Below are 18,968 nucleotides of genomic sequence, written 5' to 3' on the forward strand. Positions count from 1 at the left end.
TTCACTATCTTTTTTAATATTAAAGTTTAATGATTATTTTACATTTCAAATTGGTTACTCTTATCCAATGAAAATTATATGTGTATGTGCATGTCTCACATGTCTTTGTGTATCTATATGTGTGTTTATGTGATATATATATACATATATACACATAAATATCTATACATACTTATCTATTTTTGCATTAAGAGATGTCCAAGATAATTTGAAATAGTTGTCTCTGGGTTTGGGGGTTTATATGTGTATATGTGTGTGACTTTTTTTTTTTTTTTTCCAACCAAGATGACTTTCTCCAATAGTTTTGGGTTAATGTTGAATTGAATACAGCTCTATTCACCTTGAAGACAAAACAGAATGTCTGCTGGCTGTTGAATTTAGAAAAGAACTATAATTTCATTGGTGTCATGTTCCTAACTAATATCTTGCATGGATTCTTCTTATGGGGAAGGCTTTCTGTGTAGTTTTCCCTCTCTTTACTGTGGAGTATCTTGTAAACCATAGGAATAATACTGACCTGAGGGTCTTACTGTGTTTTTAACTTTGACTTTAGATTTTCAAGGCCCTTTCTGCTTTGAAGTTTATGATGATTTGACAAGTTTACATTTACTACCATGGTGGTGGTATAAAATGGGTCAGCAAACTGTGGTCCATTGGCCATATGTGGCCCTCTATTTTTGTACATCTCATGAGCCAAGAATGGTTTTTATAAACATCAGCATTGGGATCTACTTGATGATAATGTTATGGGCTTTGAACCCTAAATAAACAAAATATTATCTCCTGTAAAAAACAGATGCCATTCTTCATATTAGTAGACTTACATTAGAAAAATTATATTTGGTAAAAATTTTGTCAAATTTTGTTTTCTTTCTTGTTATTCTCAGTACCTAGATAGTATCCTTGGTTTTGCTTTCTTGCCTGAAGAGCCTAAAATTTTACTTTCTGGCCCCTTATGGAAAAAGTTTTCTGACCCCTGTTCTGAGAGAAACCTGTACTTGTCTCAAGTCCACATTCATTCTCTGCTCTAGTTTCATAGCAGTTTGAAATGCTAAGTAGGAGCCATACAATATATCTCTTGCTGTTCAGATCTGCTTGGATTGGGTTAATTCCTGAGTTCAGTATAGTAAATAGTCCTTAAAAATAATAATTATCTAAGTATGCTTACTTCCTAAATTTGAGGGTACATGTTTGGACCATACTTTTTTGGTACCTGTACTTGTTTAGTTTAAGCTTCTAACAATTGCCTGATGTTACTTGCCATGATATTTAGTACTGTAGCATGGAAACAGAGATATAGCTGCCATCTAGCTTTCCTGTTTTGTGAAGAGAAAGTCTTTATTAGAAATATCATTTCAAAATTGAGGTCCAGAAATGCTGCAGATGATGTTGTCATTTTATTACTAGTTTGCCATTTTATAGTCTTTCTTGTCTTTAATAATATATGAAAAACCACCCAACTTGTTTCATAAGACCAACAGTTATATTATTTTGCATTTTGTGAGTAGATGACTTATTATCTTCTATGTTATGTAAAGGATTAAACTTTCTCTAAGTCTCTTGACGGCTAATATCTTCTGTGTTCATTTAAGTATCCTGATGTGTCTCAAGGTCATACAGCAGAATCACTTCTTTAATAGCACTTTTGTAAGCAAGCATTTAGGTGGAATTCTGTCTTCCTGCCTTGACCCTGATTGTTAGCACCACTTTATATCAGAAGTATTTTTAAAATGAAAGAAGAAAACTTCTTTTCATGGACAGACCAGGAAGTGGTCTTGATTATAAAGTATTCTGGAAAAAGGTTTTAGATAACGTGGATTAGTTGCCCTGTGGATGGAACACAAGTTACTCAATAAGTCTACAGGTGTTTTTTCTTTATATGTTTGATTCTGGCTTATGTTAATGCATTTCATATTACAATATTAAACTTGTCTGGAACTATTTTTCTTTTCCTTGCTTCTGCTGTTTATACTTTTCTTTGTCTCCTTCCCTGTCTTGCTTTTCTGTAAGTCTGTTTAGCTGGAAGTTATTGTAGGCATACTGCAGAGGTAAAGCACTTGTGGACTAGCTTTTTATTCATAACTCTAGAATCTTGGGAGTTAATTTTTTCAGATTTCAGGAGGTCCTTTTAACATTAAACATAAACATGTCATTAGGATATATCGCAGTGATTGAAATAAAAGGAGTTTGGTTGAATTTTGGGCTTATCTGTGTATTGATAATTTTAGTCTAGCAATAGCCTAGCAATGAAGTATCCTGTCTTGATATATATGACTAAGATTTCTTTTGATTTCCAAGGTTCTGGGCTCTTTTAGAGACTTGTACTTTGATGTATACTTGTAGGTTTTGTTGGTAGAATATTTCTGGAATATTAGTCATGGTTTTAATCTGAACTTAGACTTATTTGAACATCTAATATATTGGAAAGTATTGGTTTCTCTGACTGCTGAAGGAGTTTTACTTAGCTTATATTATAATGCTATGCCACACATTCATATATTATGTGTCTATACCTGTATACATTTTCCATGTTAAATTCCACTTACAAACGTATTATCTTTATTATACCATACTTTTAGTTGTTTGAATTCTTTTTTTTTTAAAGCACTGTTTGACTATAGTTTTATATGGTGGAAAATTAATCATTTAGTCAATAATACAGAAAATCTTAACAATCTGTAACTTGCCTTTCTTTTAGAGGCTATGCTTTAAAATGGTTAGAACAACGTTAAATTTTACTTGATTTTCTTTTTAAGAAGAAAAGTAAATGGAGACATTTTTGTTCAAGTTGTTATCATTAGATTGATATTAAGATGAAAGTAGTAAATTAGGTTTACTAATTTGAAAATAATTGAACTTCTGTATTCAATGCCTGGTAAGTGTCATACAAATTAGTAATTAATTTCCCCTAAATCAAGTGTGTGATCAGCCACTTGTTGCAAATAAAGGTTTCTTTGAACATAGTTGCACTCATTCATTTATATATTTTCTGTGGCTACTTTGACACTAGAAGGTCAGAGCTGAGTAGTTATAGCAGAAAGTAGAGACTGGATAACCTGTAAAAGTTTGCCAACCACTGCAGATACATGAGGTGTAGGTGTGTGTGTGTGTGTGTGTGTGTGTGTGTGTGTGTGAGAGAGAGAGAGAGAGAGAGAGAGAGAGAGATTAGAGTGCTTTGAGACCTTTTCTCTTCTGCATTCCACCTTTCTTAAGGGTCCTATGTTCCTGACTGTTGAAGGAACTTTTACATAATTTTCCTTCAGCCACCCTCATCCCTGCTGCAAATCCACTCCCCTGCATTTCACTCCCATAATCATTCTTCCAAACCTGAAATCTTGACTGCACTATTTCTTAAATAAAATGCAGACACCTCTTGTTCTGGATTTGCCAAGTCTGATTTTTTTTTCTGACATGCTGAACTACTTGCTCATCATTTCTGTGTTATGCTTTTGCATTTATAGCTAATGTAGAATATCTGAATATCTCTAAATTGGAGTGTCTTCTCTTATTTCTTTGTAAGTATATCCTACTTCAAAACTTATTTCCAGAATCCAGGCCTTTCCTATACCTCCACCTTCACCATCTCCTTTTTACCTCTTACAGAGACTATATATTTCTTCCTTTTTCTTACCACTGTGCCTGGTACACAAGACACTTATTTTGCTTTTTAATATAATACATTATCACAAATTTCTCACATGTCTTTTCCTCCTGTTAGACTGTGAGCCCAAAGATTATTTCCTATTCACCTTTTTATTCCTGGTGCTTAGTGTGGAACCCAACAGATATTTGCTCAGTGAATGATTGGATTAATAACTTCACCTACATTGTATAATGTTTGTTTTTATTTTTGCTATTTTATGCTTATTAGAAGGAAAATTAATTTAGAGAAATAAAGCTGACCCATATTTTTGTAGCTCTGTAGGTAAAACTGCCTAGGTCTGGATTTTTTTTACTTGGCACTCTGTGCCGCAGGGGGCAGAACTTTCTACTCTAAACTTATCAAATCCCTGATATGGTGGTTTGATCAATATTCACCATGAAACTTGTCTGTAAAATAAAAAGTTTTAAGTTATACTTGATCTTAGGTAAATTTGGTAAGAAAGGCAAGTATTTCTATTCACATCTGCTGATATGTATGTGATACTCCTAGATAAATCCAAATAGTTTCAATCTCTCTTTTTGCTTTTTTCCCCTATCTATTTCCAGGTACAAGACATCTGCTTCAGCCATGACTGTCGCTGGGTTGTGGTCAGTACACTCCGGGGGACTTCCCATGTTTTCCCCATCAACCCTTATGGTGGCCAGCCTTGTGTTCGAACACATATGTCACCACGAGTTGTGAATCGTATGAGCCGTTTCCAGAAAAGTGCTGGGCTGGAAGAGATAGAACAAGAACTGACATCTAAGCAAGGAGGTCGCTGTAGCCCTGTTCCAGGTCTATCAAGTAGCCCTTCTGGATCACCTCTGCATGGTAAACCTAATTTTCTCTCTCTCCACTGAACCTCCTATCTTTCTCTCATTATCCTTACTAATCAAGATCTGGGATAAAATAATTAAAACATTTTTCCCCCTCGTGTTCATGCAAAGACAAGATCTTAGGCTTATTTTGGGACATTCTTAATTTATTAAATAATTTAATAAATTGAAGTCCATATGGGAAAGGTGATTTTAGCCATACTAACTAACTTTTAGTTCATTGAGAAATATTCATTGTTGGAGAGTAATAGTCATGAGTCATATGTATTTTGGAATAGCATTTGAATTTTATTTATTTTTTTAATATGAAATTTATTATCAAATTGGTTTCCATACAACACCCAGTGCTCATCCCAGAAGGTGCCCTTCTCAATACCCATCACCCACCCTCTTCTCCCTCCCACCCCCCATCAACCTTCAGTTTGTTCTCAGTTTTTAAGAGTCTCTTATGCTTTGGCTCTCTCCCTCTGTATGCATTTTATTTTAAAATACACCTGTGGGATTATGTTTATGAGATTAATTCATGTTGTTCAATGGAGGTTTACTTCATTTATTTCCATTGCTCTTAGGTATTTCATTGTACAAATATGCTTCTATGTATTTATTTGTCTATCCTTTTTACTACTATTGTTGATGTATATTTGGGAGGTTTCTGGTGTTGGGTTATTATACATAGTGATGCAGTGAAAATGTTTGTACTTGTTTCTTGGTGCAAATGTGTTCTCATTTGTGTGTATGTGTGTGTATGTATTCTCATTTTTTAATGAAATGCTGGGTGTGTATGTGCATCTTGACCTTGGTAGATAATACCGGAGTGGTTGTACCATTTCATTTCCATTAGAATGGCAAAAAAAATTGTTTATATTAGATGATACTTTTTCTAGAGCATTGCAGGTTCTTCTTGACAGATGACCAATTTATATTTTTAAGAATAGAGGATTTTATACAGAGAGATTATGGTTACTACAGAAACCAATTTTTAAAAAATGTTTTAATGTTTAGTTTTGAGGGGGGGGGGAGGGGCAGAGAGCGAAGGAGACACAGAATCTGAAACAGGCTCCAGGCTCCTAGCTGTCAGCACAGAGCCCAACACGGGGCTCAAACTCACGAACTGTGAGATCGTGACCTGAGCTGAAATCGATAGCTCAACTGACTGACCCACCTAGGTGCCCCACTACAGAAATCAATTTGTATTTATTCAATTGATCTGAAATGCACATAACATAAAATTAACCATTTAATATTAAGAACTCAATGGCATTTAGTACACTCACGATGAACCACCACTTCTAACTAGTTCCAAAATGTTTTCCTCACCTAAGAAGAACACCGTGTATTCTTTAAGCAGTTACTACCTGTTTCTCTCTCACTAAGTCCCTAGCAACCACCAGCCTGTTTTCCATCTCTGTGGATTTACTTGTTCTGGATATTTCATATAATAATCCATATGTGATCATATAATATGTGATTGTTTTTTCTGGCTTATATGACGTGGTATAATGTTTTCAAGGTACAGCCACACATAGTATATATCAGTACTTCATTCCTTTTTATGGCCGAGTAATATTTCACTGTATGTATATACTCCAATTTTATCTATTCTTCCATTGATCAACATCTGGGTTGTTTCCACCTGTTTGCTGTTTTGAATAGCGCTGTGCTGAATATGAGCATGCAAGTAGTTGTTTGAGTACCTCTGAAGTTCTCTTGGCTTTATACCTACCCTTATTTGTTTCAGCTTCTGCTTAAACATGTATCCTTTTGTAATACCTAATCAATTCTAGACATTTTCTGTAGGAAAGTTTTCAATTGAAGTTTCAATTAAGGATGTAGGATGTAGGAAGTTTTCAATTAAGGATGTGTCATTTGTGAAAGAACAAATAGTTGAAGAGAAATACTTGATTTCTGAGTAAAAATACATGATTTTCTCTCAGCTTTATTGATTTCACAGCTCTGTTCATTTTTTTGCGTGAAGCTAACAGAAGGCATCTCAGAGAGGAGATTATACTGTTTGACAGGACTGCTGTGCTTAACATTCCCTTTGAAAGCTAGGAATTTCAGGAGGCATTTTCCTCCTGATAACATGTACTAAAGTCTTATTATGTTAGAATTTCACCCCATATTTCTGTGTAGTATTTCTCATTTGTAAAGCATAGACCTTTGAGTGATGGTCATTTTTCTCCATGATCTTTTTGTGTCTTACATGTCAAAACAAAATGGGCATTGTTGTTGGATAGTTCTAAAAATGATGTATTTACAGTTTGTGTGGATAAACAGTCTGATGCTGGTCAAAAACAATGTAAACCTTTGAACAGGGAGGGATTCATCTTGAAAATGAATCATGCTTTGGCAGTATTACCGTTGTTTGTGTGTGCTCTTTTTAGCAAAGTAAAGGAAACTGTTAAATAACAGTTGATATAGGGATATTTCCTTTTTACTCTCTGGAGTCAATCCAGTTTAGGTTAGGATTATTTTATCTATTTGCCTTTTTTTTTCTTAACAGAGGATGTTTATTTATTTGAAATATATTCTCTCTAAATAATCTCTTTCATTTCCGATCTTGTTGCCTGGACCTTAGTCTCTCTGAGGGTTCTTAACTTAAGATCCATGAACATGCATGGGGAGAAATTGCATCTTTGTATTTACTATCTTCTAACCAAAATTAAGCATTTATTTTTATTTTGAATATAGACAAAACATCTGTGTTTTTATTGGGGACAACGTCACAAGTAGTACATTGTCACCAATAGAAACACAGATATTTTCATATCACATTATATGCAAAATATGTGTATCTTGAAATGCTTTGAGTTACTGAACATATTTTGAAATACTGATTATGCTCATCATTGCTTTGCAGTTATAAGTTATGACATAATAATATTACTGATTTAAATATTTATTACGTATAATGCTATAGCAGAACTTAATTTTTAGAATGTATTGATAACTATGCTTCTAAATAATTTTTAATTTGTAATTCTATTTATTTTATTTCATTAATTTGTAAGTATTCCAAAAAAGAGTCCACAGCTTTCCCAGACTGCCCAAGTAGTCCTTGACACAAAAATTATTAAGAGTACCTAATCTTTGGGGCGCTTGGGTGGCTTACTCGGTTAAACATCCAACTCTTGATTTCAGCTCAGGTCATGATCTCACAGTTTGTGAGTTTAAGCCCCGCCTCAGGCTCTGCGCTGATAGTGTGGAGCCTGCTTGGGATTCTCTCTCTCTCCTTCTCATTCTCTCTCTCTCTGTCCTTCCCCTCCTCGCTTTCTCAGTCTCTCTCTCTCAAAAATAAATTAATTAATTAAAAAAAAAAACCCTGATCATCATTTCTTACCTCATCTGTTTCAGTAGCCTCCAGCCTTTTGTGACTGTCAAAAGCCTTTCCTTTGTTAACCATAAATATGATCTTCTACTTTTCTGCTTAAAATCTTTCAGTGTCTCTTCATTCTTATAGAATATTAGAGAAGGTTCCATCTTATTTCCAACTTCTTGTCCCTCCCACCATAGCTAGGTTTCCCTGAATATGCCACATGTGTCTATTTCTTGGCACCTTTCCTATTATATACTTTTCTCTATTTGAAATAATTATAACCCCCTTGAATGCCTATTAAATCCCTATTTAGCTAAAAATATCCTTTCATCTTTTAAGCCTGTCTTAAAAATCTCTTGATGTTGTGTCAGTCTGTATTAGCCTTGATGTTGGCTGAAGATGGGGTCTTTTTCTTGTTTGTATTTGTATTTTGACACCTCACATAGTATTGGTAAAATGTAGACTCTAAGGCTTCAAGCCAGAGTTTTCAAACATCTTTAGAAGTTCTAATAAAAACAATTTAGATTTAAATCATTGCTTGTCAGAATGAAGAGCTTCTCATTCATAGTAACATTGCTTTTCATTTTAACATCTGTGAGATACATTCATTTGTTCAACAACTGTTAATTAATGTTTACTATGTCCAGGCACTGTTCCTGAACCCTAGGAAAAGAGCAGTGAACAAAAGAGGAAAAAATCCCTATTTCCATGAAGCTGACTTTTTAGTACAGTGATATGAACAATGAAAAGGATGGATGGATGGATGGATGGATGGATGGATGGATAGGTAGGTAGATAGTTTTGTGTGCTGTGAAGAAAAATAAAGGATGAAAGGGGAAGTAGGGGATGCCTGGATAGGATCCCAATTTGAAATTAGAAAGGTTCCCACAGGCCTTACTAAGATGACATTTGAACAAAGATCTGATGGAAGTATGGGAGAAAGTCATGCAAATATCTGGGGAGTATGTCTGAGGAAGAAGGAACAGCCAGTGTAAAATCCCTGCACTGGGAGTGTGCCTAGAGTGTTCAAGGAAAGGCAAAGAAGACAGTGTGGCTGAAGCACAGTGTGCAAGGTGCATACTAGAAGATGAGGTTACAGAGGAAATATGGTCAGATCATGTCAGCCTCTGACTTTTACTCAGAGTGAGGTGGAGAAGCTGTGAAGAGAGCTTGGAGAAAAAGAGTGACATAAGACTGTGTTTTAGTAGGATCAGAATGGAGATTTCTATTGAGAATTCACAGTCCTAGGTGACAAGGGTAGAAGCCTAGTGAGACTGGTTAGGAGAGCATTGCAGAAATCCAGGTTAGAGAGGAAAGGCTTAGACTGAGTTGTTTATAATGGAGATTGTGAGTAGTGATTTTATTCTTGATACATTTTGATGGTAGGGTTAACAGGATCTGGCATTTATTATGTCAAGTATGACAGAAGAGAGGAGTCAGGGTAACTAGTAAGGCTTGTGGCCTGAGCAGCTGGAAGGACGGGGTTGCCTTCATGTCAAATGAGGAACACAATGTTAAAGTAGGTTTGGGGATAGGGGCAGGATCAGAAGTTTCGGACATGTTTAGTTTAAGATGTGTCTTTGGCCTCCTAGTGATATTAAGTGGATATTCGGTTCTACAAGCCTGGAGTTCAGTGGAAAGGACTAGACTGAGGATAAGTGTTTGGAAGGCACAGGTGAAGCCAAAAGCTGGATGAGATCACCTAGTGAGTTGAGTAAGAAAAAAAAATAAAGATGTCCCAAGACTGAGACCTGGGCCCTCCACCATGAAATAGCTAGTAACAGAGAAGGAAAACCATATATGAGAAATCCTAGAGGTCAAATGAGAAATTTTTTTTCTGAGAAAAGGGAGGGATCCAGGTGTCAAATTCTGCTGATAGGCCACTTAAGATAAAGACTGAGATGGGAATGCAAACTGGTGCAGCCACTCTGGAAGACAGTATGGAGGTTCCTCAACAAAGTAAAAATAGAACTACCCTACGACCCAGCAATTGCACTACTAGGCATTTATCCAAGGGATACAGGTATGCTGTTTCGAAGGGACACATGCACCCCCATGTTTATAGCAGCGCTATCAACAATAGCCAAAGTATGGAAAGAGCCAAATGTCCATCAATGGATGAATGGATAAAGAAGATGTGGTATATATATATATACAATGGAGTGTTATTCAGCAATCAAAAAGAATGAAATTTTGCCATTTGCAGCTTCATGGATGGAACTGGAGGATATTATGCTAAGTGAAATTAGTCAGAGAAAGACAAATATCATATGACTTCACTCATTTGAGGACTTTAAGAGACAAAACCGATGAACATAAGGGAAGGGAAACAAAAATAATATGAAAACAAGGAGGGGGACAAAACAGAAGAGACTCATAAATATGGAGAACAAACTGAGGGTTACGGGAGGGTTTGTGGGAGGGGGAATGGGCTAAATGGGTAAGGGCACTAAGGAATCTGCTGAAATCATTGTTGCACTATATGCTAATTAATTTGGATGTAAATTTTACAAAATTAAAAATAAAATTAAAAAAATAATTTATAGAAAAAAGAAAGACTGAGAAAGCAATAGAATACCATCAAATTTCGTAATGTAGAGGACCTGTGACCATGATAAGAGCAGTTTGGTGGAGTGGGAGGAGCCTGATAGGAATGGATTCTGGTGAGACAGGAAGAGGGAAATTGGAGACTGGTATTAACAAGTCTTTCCAGAAACACTGATGTAAAAGGGAGCAGAAAAATGGGGAGAAGTTAGAGGGAAAGAAAAGACTGCTTTTGTTTCTTCATGGAATCAGGAAGTGAGGATGGTGGCAGGTATTGGGAGTTTTAAGGAAAAGGGCAAAGGTCACAAAATAGTCCTCTAGGAGAACGGCATTTCTTTTACCAGTTAGTAAATTTTTGATGAATAGAGAAACCATTTCTTCCACGATTACTTATGCCCCAAGCAAATTCAATGACTTGTCTTCGCTCTCTAGTATGATACCTTATTTCTACACCTGAACTGCTTTCTGCATATTTCTTCTGGTACACAATGCATTTTTCAACCTCAGCTCAGATTATGATGTGTAACTTTATGTATTTACTCCTTCTGTATGCTCTTGTTACTTACTACTTTCTACCTTTTTGTTTCTTCTTTTTTTGATGATCTCCATTATGAAGCTGGAATGTGCTCAGGGAGGCAGTTGGAGGACCTAGAGTCAGACTACTTGTGGTGGAATCTATCCCCCATGATTTCATAACTCTGTAATCTTAGACAAATTACTTAAATACCTGTGCCTTAATTTTCTATCTATAAAATGGGGTTAATATTACCTACCTGGCAGGATCACAGCACTTTAAATAGTGTTTGTACATATCAAATCCTAAGTAAAAATTAGCTGCTATGATTAGTGTCATTGATAGTGTTTATTATTGAGGAGGTATATAGGACTGATTCATTTTTTGTATTTTTATATAGTACCTCTTGAATCCAGAAAACAGAATAAACGAGTAAGTCACTGAATAATGTAAATGAAATATAATTGTGACTTTATTGTATATAGGTTTTAATATCATTATAGAACTCAGTATTGGTAAGTTGACTACTTTTTAAAAAATGTTTATTTATTTATTTTGAGAGAGAGAGAGAGAGAAGGAGAAAGAGAATCCCAAGCAGGCTTCACAGTGTCATTGCAGAGCCTGAAGCAGGGCTCGATCTCAGAACCATGAGATCATGACCTAAGCCGAAATCAAGAGTCGGATGCTTAACCAACTGAGATACCCAGGCGCTCTGATAAGTTGACTTCTGATATGTTTCTGAAATGAAGGGAGATACCAACACAAAACTGTAAGTGCAGGTAGTGGTATTCCTTCTTTTTCATCTGTTTTTGTTATTTTAATATCATCAGGAAATACATTTTGATTAATTTATTTACCTGTTCTTTAGTCCTTTGCAAAGTGATAGGGCTTTTTAGCCTTTTTTTTTTTTTTTTTTTTTTTTTTTAATCCTGCAATTTCCACTGAGTTAACACAGGGGTTTTGGATTCACTTTTGCACTTCTCCAGAGTTCTTGGAAGTGTCTCCTTTCCCATCAACTCGTTGTTCCTCAGGGGAGGAGTCCTCTTTGAGTCACAGTTTTTGGCATCTGAATTCCAGATTCTGCTTCTTCCAAATGGAGCTGGCTGATGAGACTGAGACCTCTAGAGGGGCCTCTGAATTCTTGGATGTGAAGCCTCTTGATTTTAGTAAAGTACTTTTAAATAACTGGTAGCATTACTAGTCTTTTTAGCATCTGTGTGATGCATTCTTTTTACCGCTCAGAAATTGTTTATAGTCTTTATGATGGTTTTGTAATTACTTACTTTTGTTGATCAGTAGTTTTCTTGATACAGACCACAACACAATTGTAAATACAAAACAACCACACATTTCAGCCTTATACAGTTTCACCTACTTAAGACAATCAATAATGTGATGATTCCTGACTTCTCTTTCTACATCACTGTTTACTTGTGGATTGAAGTTTCCATTTGTATGTTTTAATTTTTGCCAAGAAAAATCAATCATGTGCACTGTAGTTCTGTTTTAAATTTTATGCCTCATATCACACAGAGTATATATAGAGTATATACATGTTAACTGGATAAAATCTTCTTTTAGGCTATATTAGTTTACTACCTGGATTTTTACTGGTTATATATACTTTACTGTTTTAGTTCAGATTGAAGTCTTGTTTCTAATTTGTTCTTGTTAGATCTAATAGTTTTCCCAGTGAATTTGTTTTCTTATAAGTTCTTTGATCATCCTTTTTACAATGTTGCTACAATATTATGCTAGTCTTTACCTTTACTATACACCAAAATCATATGGTATTTTAAGTATTTTTATGTCAATTCCTATTGCTTCTCAGAGCAGATGAGTTCTTTAGGGCAAGTGGATACAAAAGAGAGACCTCATAATTAATACCTTACTGAAAACAAGATGCTTTCATTTCAGAAGCAGTAATTGAAGAACCATCTATTAAATAAAGATAGCATAATTTTTTACTAGACTATTTTATAGAGCAGTTTTAGGTTCACAGCAAAACTGAGAGGGAGGTTCAGATAGCATAGTTTTTGAGGAAAATAAAATTACCTGTGGAGTATTTTTAAAAACTCTTACATTGCCTGTAAGATAAACTTTCGTGTAGTGCTATGAAAACTGATTAAACTCTGCTAGAATATTTTATCATTTTGTCTATTTCATTTGGACTATGCTACATTTTTTCCCTCTGGAAGTTTTCTCTTAAATGCCACATAAGGTATTTAGCAATTGAAACCCACCCAGAATTTGTTCTTTCGTTTTTTACTGCTCATGCAATTATATTCTCTCTCTATTTTTTATGTTGGCAAATCAGACTCCATCCAGGTTTTTATAGTTTTGCTTTTAAATGGTTAAGGAGACATGCCTCTAGAGGGCGATCTTTTCTAAACTTTCCCATGATTGTAATCATGGCCACCCTAGCATGAACTTGGTGTACTATGGATGTGGATGTCTTATAACATTTTATAATAACCCGGCTTCCTTGTTACTATGTTTTCTATGGTTTATTTCTCAGAGTCTTCTTACAGAATCAGACTTTTGAAATATATTACAATTAATTAATATCCATTTTAATACTCCATCCAGATGCCTAGCTTCTATGAATGAATTTAGGTAATTGAGTGGAGGCAAATTTTTTAATCATTTGAATAAGTGATGTCTATATGTTCTAAAAATTCCTTTCTTTAGTCCTCTGTGTACTACTGTTCAAGGATTTGTTATCTCTATACTTTATGGGACCAGAGTGATTAAACTCTACCACTGAGGCATTATTAGAGTTTACAGTTAATCTCTGCTTCTCTTTTCTGTTAACATTGATTGAAGTTTTGTTGTCTTTCTTTACCTATTTAATGTATATTTTGGTCAAAGTAATACATGTATTATAAAAGTCAAATAAGACCACAATTTTATAATGACAAATGGCACTCTCTTGCCTCACCCCTCTCTACTCTTAGGTGTCACTCCTGAGAGACGTCTTCTTTCAGTTCTTCATAGTTTCTTCCTTGCTGTTTTCTTTTTTGCCCCTTTCTGGAAATCATGTTAGTTGGATAATGGATCTCCTACACTGAATCTGTAACTTCCTTTTCTATTTTTCTATTTGTCTTTTTGTTTTACTTTATGGGAGTATCCCCAACTTTGTCTTCTAATCTTGTTGTATTTTTATTTCTGTATCATGTTTTTAATATCCTTTTCTCCAAATGATTTTTTTTAACATTTATTTATTATATTATTGAGAGAGAGAGAGACACAGCATGAGTGTGGGAGGGGCAGAGAAAGAGGGAGACACAGAATCTGAAGCAGGCTCCAGGCTCTGAGCTGTCAGCACAGAACTCACAAACCGGGAAATCATGACCTGAGCCAAAGTCAGATGCTCAACCAACTGAGCCACCCAGGCGCCCCTCTCCAAATGATTTTTTTATCACATCCTTTTCTTTTTTTTATAGGTGGAACATTCTTTATCCTTTTGAGATATGGATATAGTTTTGAGGCATTTTTTTGCTTGATGCATTATCTCTATTTCGTATGAGTTCCTTTTTCAATTTTTTTGTTGTGATCATTATCTTTCATATTAGGACGGTGGTTCTCAACCCTGATTGTACCTTACAATTTACCTTATAAGTATAAAAGGTACTGGTGCCTAGGCCCAGTCTCAGACTGATTAAACCAAAATATTGACCTGGATATCTTAGAATCCTTGGTGATCATTCTTATTTTTATTATTGAAATTTTATTACTTATTAATTTGTTTCATTATTTTATTTTTATTCAGCTAATTAATACATCTGTACTAAAGAAATGATTGGAAGTTCTTTGAGCAGGAGGAGGTCATACCAACTTCTAGTTCCCACTGATCCCTCAGGTGGGACTGGCAATTGTATTAGGGAACCCCCAATCAATACTATTTGTAGATCTTTTCACTTAGACTGGTCAGTTTTCCCACAAAGGAATCCTCTGTTTGGGGTGGATTTGGGGTAGTAGAAACTTTCTCTCAGTAAACTTAGAAGTCAGTTTTCAGGGATTTGAAGGAGTTATATTATTTTAGTGATTAGAATAACAACAAGAGGATTTGGCATATCTGTTTGTATGTTACTATATTGCCTTACTTTTCTAGTGAGGAAGACAAAGAAGTAAGAAAATTCTGGTCAGAGTCCAGTGAAACATTTTTTTCAAAATTTGGTTTTAGAAAAAATGGAGAAGGGAAAGAGAGTAGAAATTAGGCTTCTTAGGATACATAATGACCAGTGTCTGAATAACTGACTCCAATAAACAGATTTAGAAATTATCACAGCTGGGAGTAGCAACCATGAGTACTCTTGAACTTAAAATCCGAGCAGGAAGTAAAAATCTGACTTCTGGCCCATAGTTTATAAGCTACAAAAGGGTACAGAGAGTGGGGTCAGGGCTCTGCCAGGGTTACACATACTGAGAAATAGAAACTATTATGGTTCTTAGCATAATAGGTTCTTAGCATAAAATGATGTTTAGAATTTGGAGGAGGATGAGAAAAGGAAAGGGATTTAAGGTTCATTGAAAGAGTTATTAACATTGGATGGTGTGTTTTTGCAGGTGAGAATATTGAAGCTAGAACGAGGCACAGGAGTGAAACTATTTCAGAATGGATATACTGGAATTGATGTGGGCATTGTTGTTGTTGGCAGCCTCAGAAGAGAGAGGCTATTCTATTTTCATCCTTAGTTGGGAATGCTTAATATTTCACCCTTGTCTGATTTGGGAGTGGATTGAAATGTGTCCACATTTGATAAAATCATGGATAAGAGAAAATATAAAATGACAGTACTGATAAATGAATATGGTTTTTGGCAGTGAGCCAGCTGATTAAGAAAAAGTGTTTCTGCTATGGCAGAAGAATTACAGGGAAGGATATGGCGCCCAGATATGGTCATAGTAGCACTCCTCTTTGTGGTTCTCACTCTCAGGGAATTTCTATCAAGGGAGTTTTTATGTACATGAGTAAATTCATGGTTTTGCTTTAGGAAAAGTTAGTTTTTAAGACAAGGACTTGAACAGTTTATTAGCACCCATATGGCATACTCTGATTTTTTTTGGGGGGGGGGAGGAGGTGAACAATTCTCTTTCACAAATTGTTGGTAATTTAGGCAGCTAAATTGGGCATGGGTTTCCCATTTTCTTCTTGAGCAGAACATGTAAGCATACTTTGATAGAGAGATATTTAAATGTTTTTAAGCTGGAAATAAAATATATGTGAATATAAAAGGTTTTATCTTCCCTGCTGTCAAAAAAGCTGACTTGGCCCTTTTGCACTATACTCCCAACTTTGTATGGTTGTTAAAATCTGTTGCTCTTTCCCATCTGAAGGAAATGCATCTTTGACACTTCTCATGACCTGAGTCATGATGCTGAAATAGAGCCAGAAAATATCCTTAACAGTCATGGGTAAAAAGAAGGGAGGCTTCTGTGTGGTGGGGGTGGGGGAGCGGGAAGGAGAGCAGGGGAGCAGGGCATCTTTGCTATTGATATTCCAGTTTAAATCTTTTTGAATATTAGGAATGTTGCTTACATTTTACTACTATAATTGTTCAACAGAAAATACTCTGATTTTATATTTAATTTTTCCTTAACTATACAGTGCTTATTTGCAAAAGACAAGTTTTGCAAATGTTAAATTAAATCATTTGAATCCTCCAAGTCTGAAACAAATGCACCTAAATCTTGCAACTTACTTAATATGTTGTCTCAGTGTTTGTTTTTATCTCATAGCCAACTCCCAATTCTTCCACATGCTGTATGTTCAGCAGTTTAAGTAATAAAGTTATATTTGTTGAATGATGCAGATAAGTTTATGTATTTTTTCCTTCGGACAGTGAAGTTCATCCTCCTGTTTGCTTTGCTGACATGATACAAAATTCATTGTGATATAAGCATGGGGGATATGAGCGTAGGTATATTTTCAAAAGAATTTAAGTGAGGATTTATTTATACTTTGGGAAGTTCATTGAACCCCAAATTTGGTTTAAGTGATGCTAGATTGCTGGGTTTTTAATTCTGGAGATTTTTCACCAGGGCTAACAGTCTTCACTTCTGAGCACTCAGAAGCTTGAGCTCAATTCAAAGTGGGAAATTTTGAGGCTGCTTAAATATATTAGATTTAGGAATAATGTGAATCTTAAAGTGAAAGACCCAGGATTCTTTTCTTTTATTCTTCTTATTCATAAAAGAGTTTGCTTCGTCATCTCTAGTGTTAAATATAGTCTAAATACTGTTTTGTTTGTTTTTTGTTGTTTTGTTTTTGATATTTCATTGTTGTAAGAGTGGCAGGCTACAATCCTAATGTTTATAATGAATTAAAACTTGCTAAAACTTCTTGATATTTAAATTATTTAAGTTATTTAAATTAAAACTTAAATATTAAGAAGTTTTATAGTTTATAAAATGTTCTTCATCTCCAATCTTGGAATGCTCTAAGAATAATAAACTTAAAGTAATGAAATTTTTACTTAGGGGGGAAATTTTTTTCATTTATTTTATAAATTTGGGTTGGCTATGTGATTGAGACTAAATTGTGCCACAAATGTAGTGGAGAGGAAATGTAGGCAAGAGATTTTCCTACAATGTATTTCATTGCCTATCTCATACACCTTATTTTATCTTGAACTTTTTGGACATATTTCTTCTATTTTCCCCTGTTTATATTTTTCCCCCTGTTTATATTTTTACATTTTATAAACGATGTTTCTAACTCTTGATCTCGTCTCCCTTTTCAGGCTTATTTTTACATTCCAGACTCCTTGTTCTAAGCATGCTTTAGTATCTTTTTGGAGCAGGGTGGATTGTCCCTTGCTGTATGTATAGTTTTAGCAAACTTGTTTCTTTTGATTTTTATTTTTGTGTTCTAACTTTCTGAATTTATTGAGTTTATTTTAGATTTAAGGAAAGAAAAATAATCAAACTTGTATATGATAGTTGTGAGCCATTTAAATCATTAACTGGTGAAAATGTATTCAGACTACAGAAAGGAAAGCAATCTAGCAGTTTTTTAATTTAATTATTTATAAACATATATTTGTATAAATAGATAAACAAATTTATGTAAATAGTTATTCAATAATTAGTGGCATCTCAATTCTCCAGGGCATAAAGTTTTAATTCTTCTGACATTTAAGAAGCACTAGTGCAAATCTCCACGCAGGCGACTTTGTATGTAGTGAGACGCAGTGATGACAATGTCATCATTCAAAACCTCAGTCCCCATCACGTAAAAATAAAAAAAAAAAAAAAAAAGGATTGGACACTGGTTTTCAAGTCGGATTTGTGGGAGATTTCTCTTCTTACCTTCCCACCCTTCCCCAAAGTACCTAGTGTAATGTCTGTGTCGCCGTGAACTGTTTGGTTGAAAAGCAACAAGTGTTTTTGCTTGAAATGCATAAAGATTTGCAGCACTTTGATTTCATCATCTGTCACTCCCCTCAGAAAAGTTACAAGGAGAAACAAGTCAATACCCAATCAGGATTGTCCTGAACTCTTTTCTGTCTTGAACTTTGTCACCTAAACTGTTTGATTGTTGTGTTAACAGTCTTTTAAAAAATATGTATATATTATTTTTTCTTTTAATTGTGTGTTCTACTCTCCCTGGCTCCTGTGAACAAGCATTGCTTCCGCCCAGTTTGGTATGTGGGTCAGAAGGCGCTGTTTCTCACCAGGGCGCTGCTGTTTCCTTTTCCTACTTGAGTAGATTACAGATTATACTGGAATACGCCTGAGAAAAGGTCAAAAAGGAGGGTGAAAGTCCTGGAACTGCAGCTGGGAAGCTTGTCATTCTCATCTAGGAAAGGAGAAAGAAAAAAAAAAAAGAACAAGAGAAAGAAAGAAAGAGAGAAATAGAGACTCCCATCCCAACCAAAACAACCCACATTCAGGAAATTCCTGTTTGCAAAGGATACTTTTTATATACTCTGAAAGGATTTTATTTGGTTTTGATTAAATAATTATCGAGTGTTTGGCTGAGAAAGCTTTAATGTTAAATTAGATGGCAAGCTAGCGCTAAGCAGTGTTTTTAACTTTTCAGAGCCCAGATTTCCAGTGATTGTTTCAAAACAAGCTACCATTGTACTCTTTGACAGAGTCAAGAAGTCG

The 18,968-nt window shown here is 35.0% G+C and overlaps 1 protein-coding gene across 6 annotated transcripts in view; it reads left to right on the plus strand.

Annotated features, from left to right (window-relative positions):
- Positions 1-18,968, plus strand: part of BCAS3 (BCAS3 microtubule associated cell migration factor) — a 616,861-nt gene that overhangs the window by 254,040 nt on the left and 343,853 nt on the right. For all 6 annotated transcript variants that reach the window (XM_047080915.1, XM_047080917.1, XM_047080916.1 and 3 more), the window contains one exon: positions 4,210-4,474. In XM_047080915.1, coding sequence (XP_046936871.1) covers positions 4,210-4,474 — 265 coding nt within the window. The remainder of the gene's footprint in view (positions 1-4,209; positions 4,475-18,968) is intronic.

The sequence above is a fragment of the Lynx rufus genome, unplaced genomic scaffold (genome assembly GCF_022079265.1).
Source record: "Lynx rufus isolate CCGP_SWC_20201006 ecotype Redwood Valley unplaced genomic scaffold, mLynRuf1.p SCAF_18, whole genome shotgun sequence".
NCBI classification, from domain to species: Eukaryota; Metazoa; Chordata; class Mammalia; order Carnivora; family Felidae; genus Lynx; species Lynx rufus.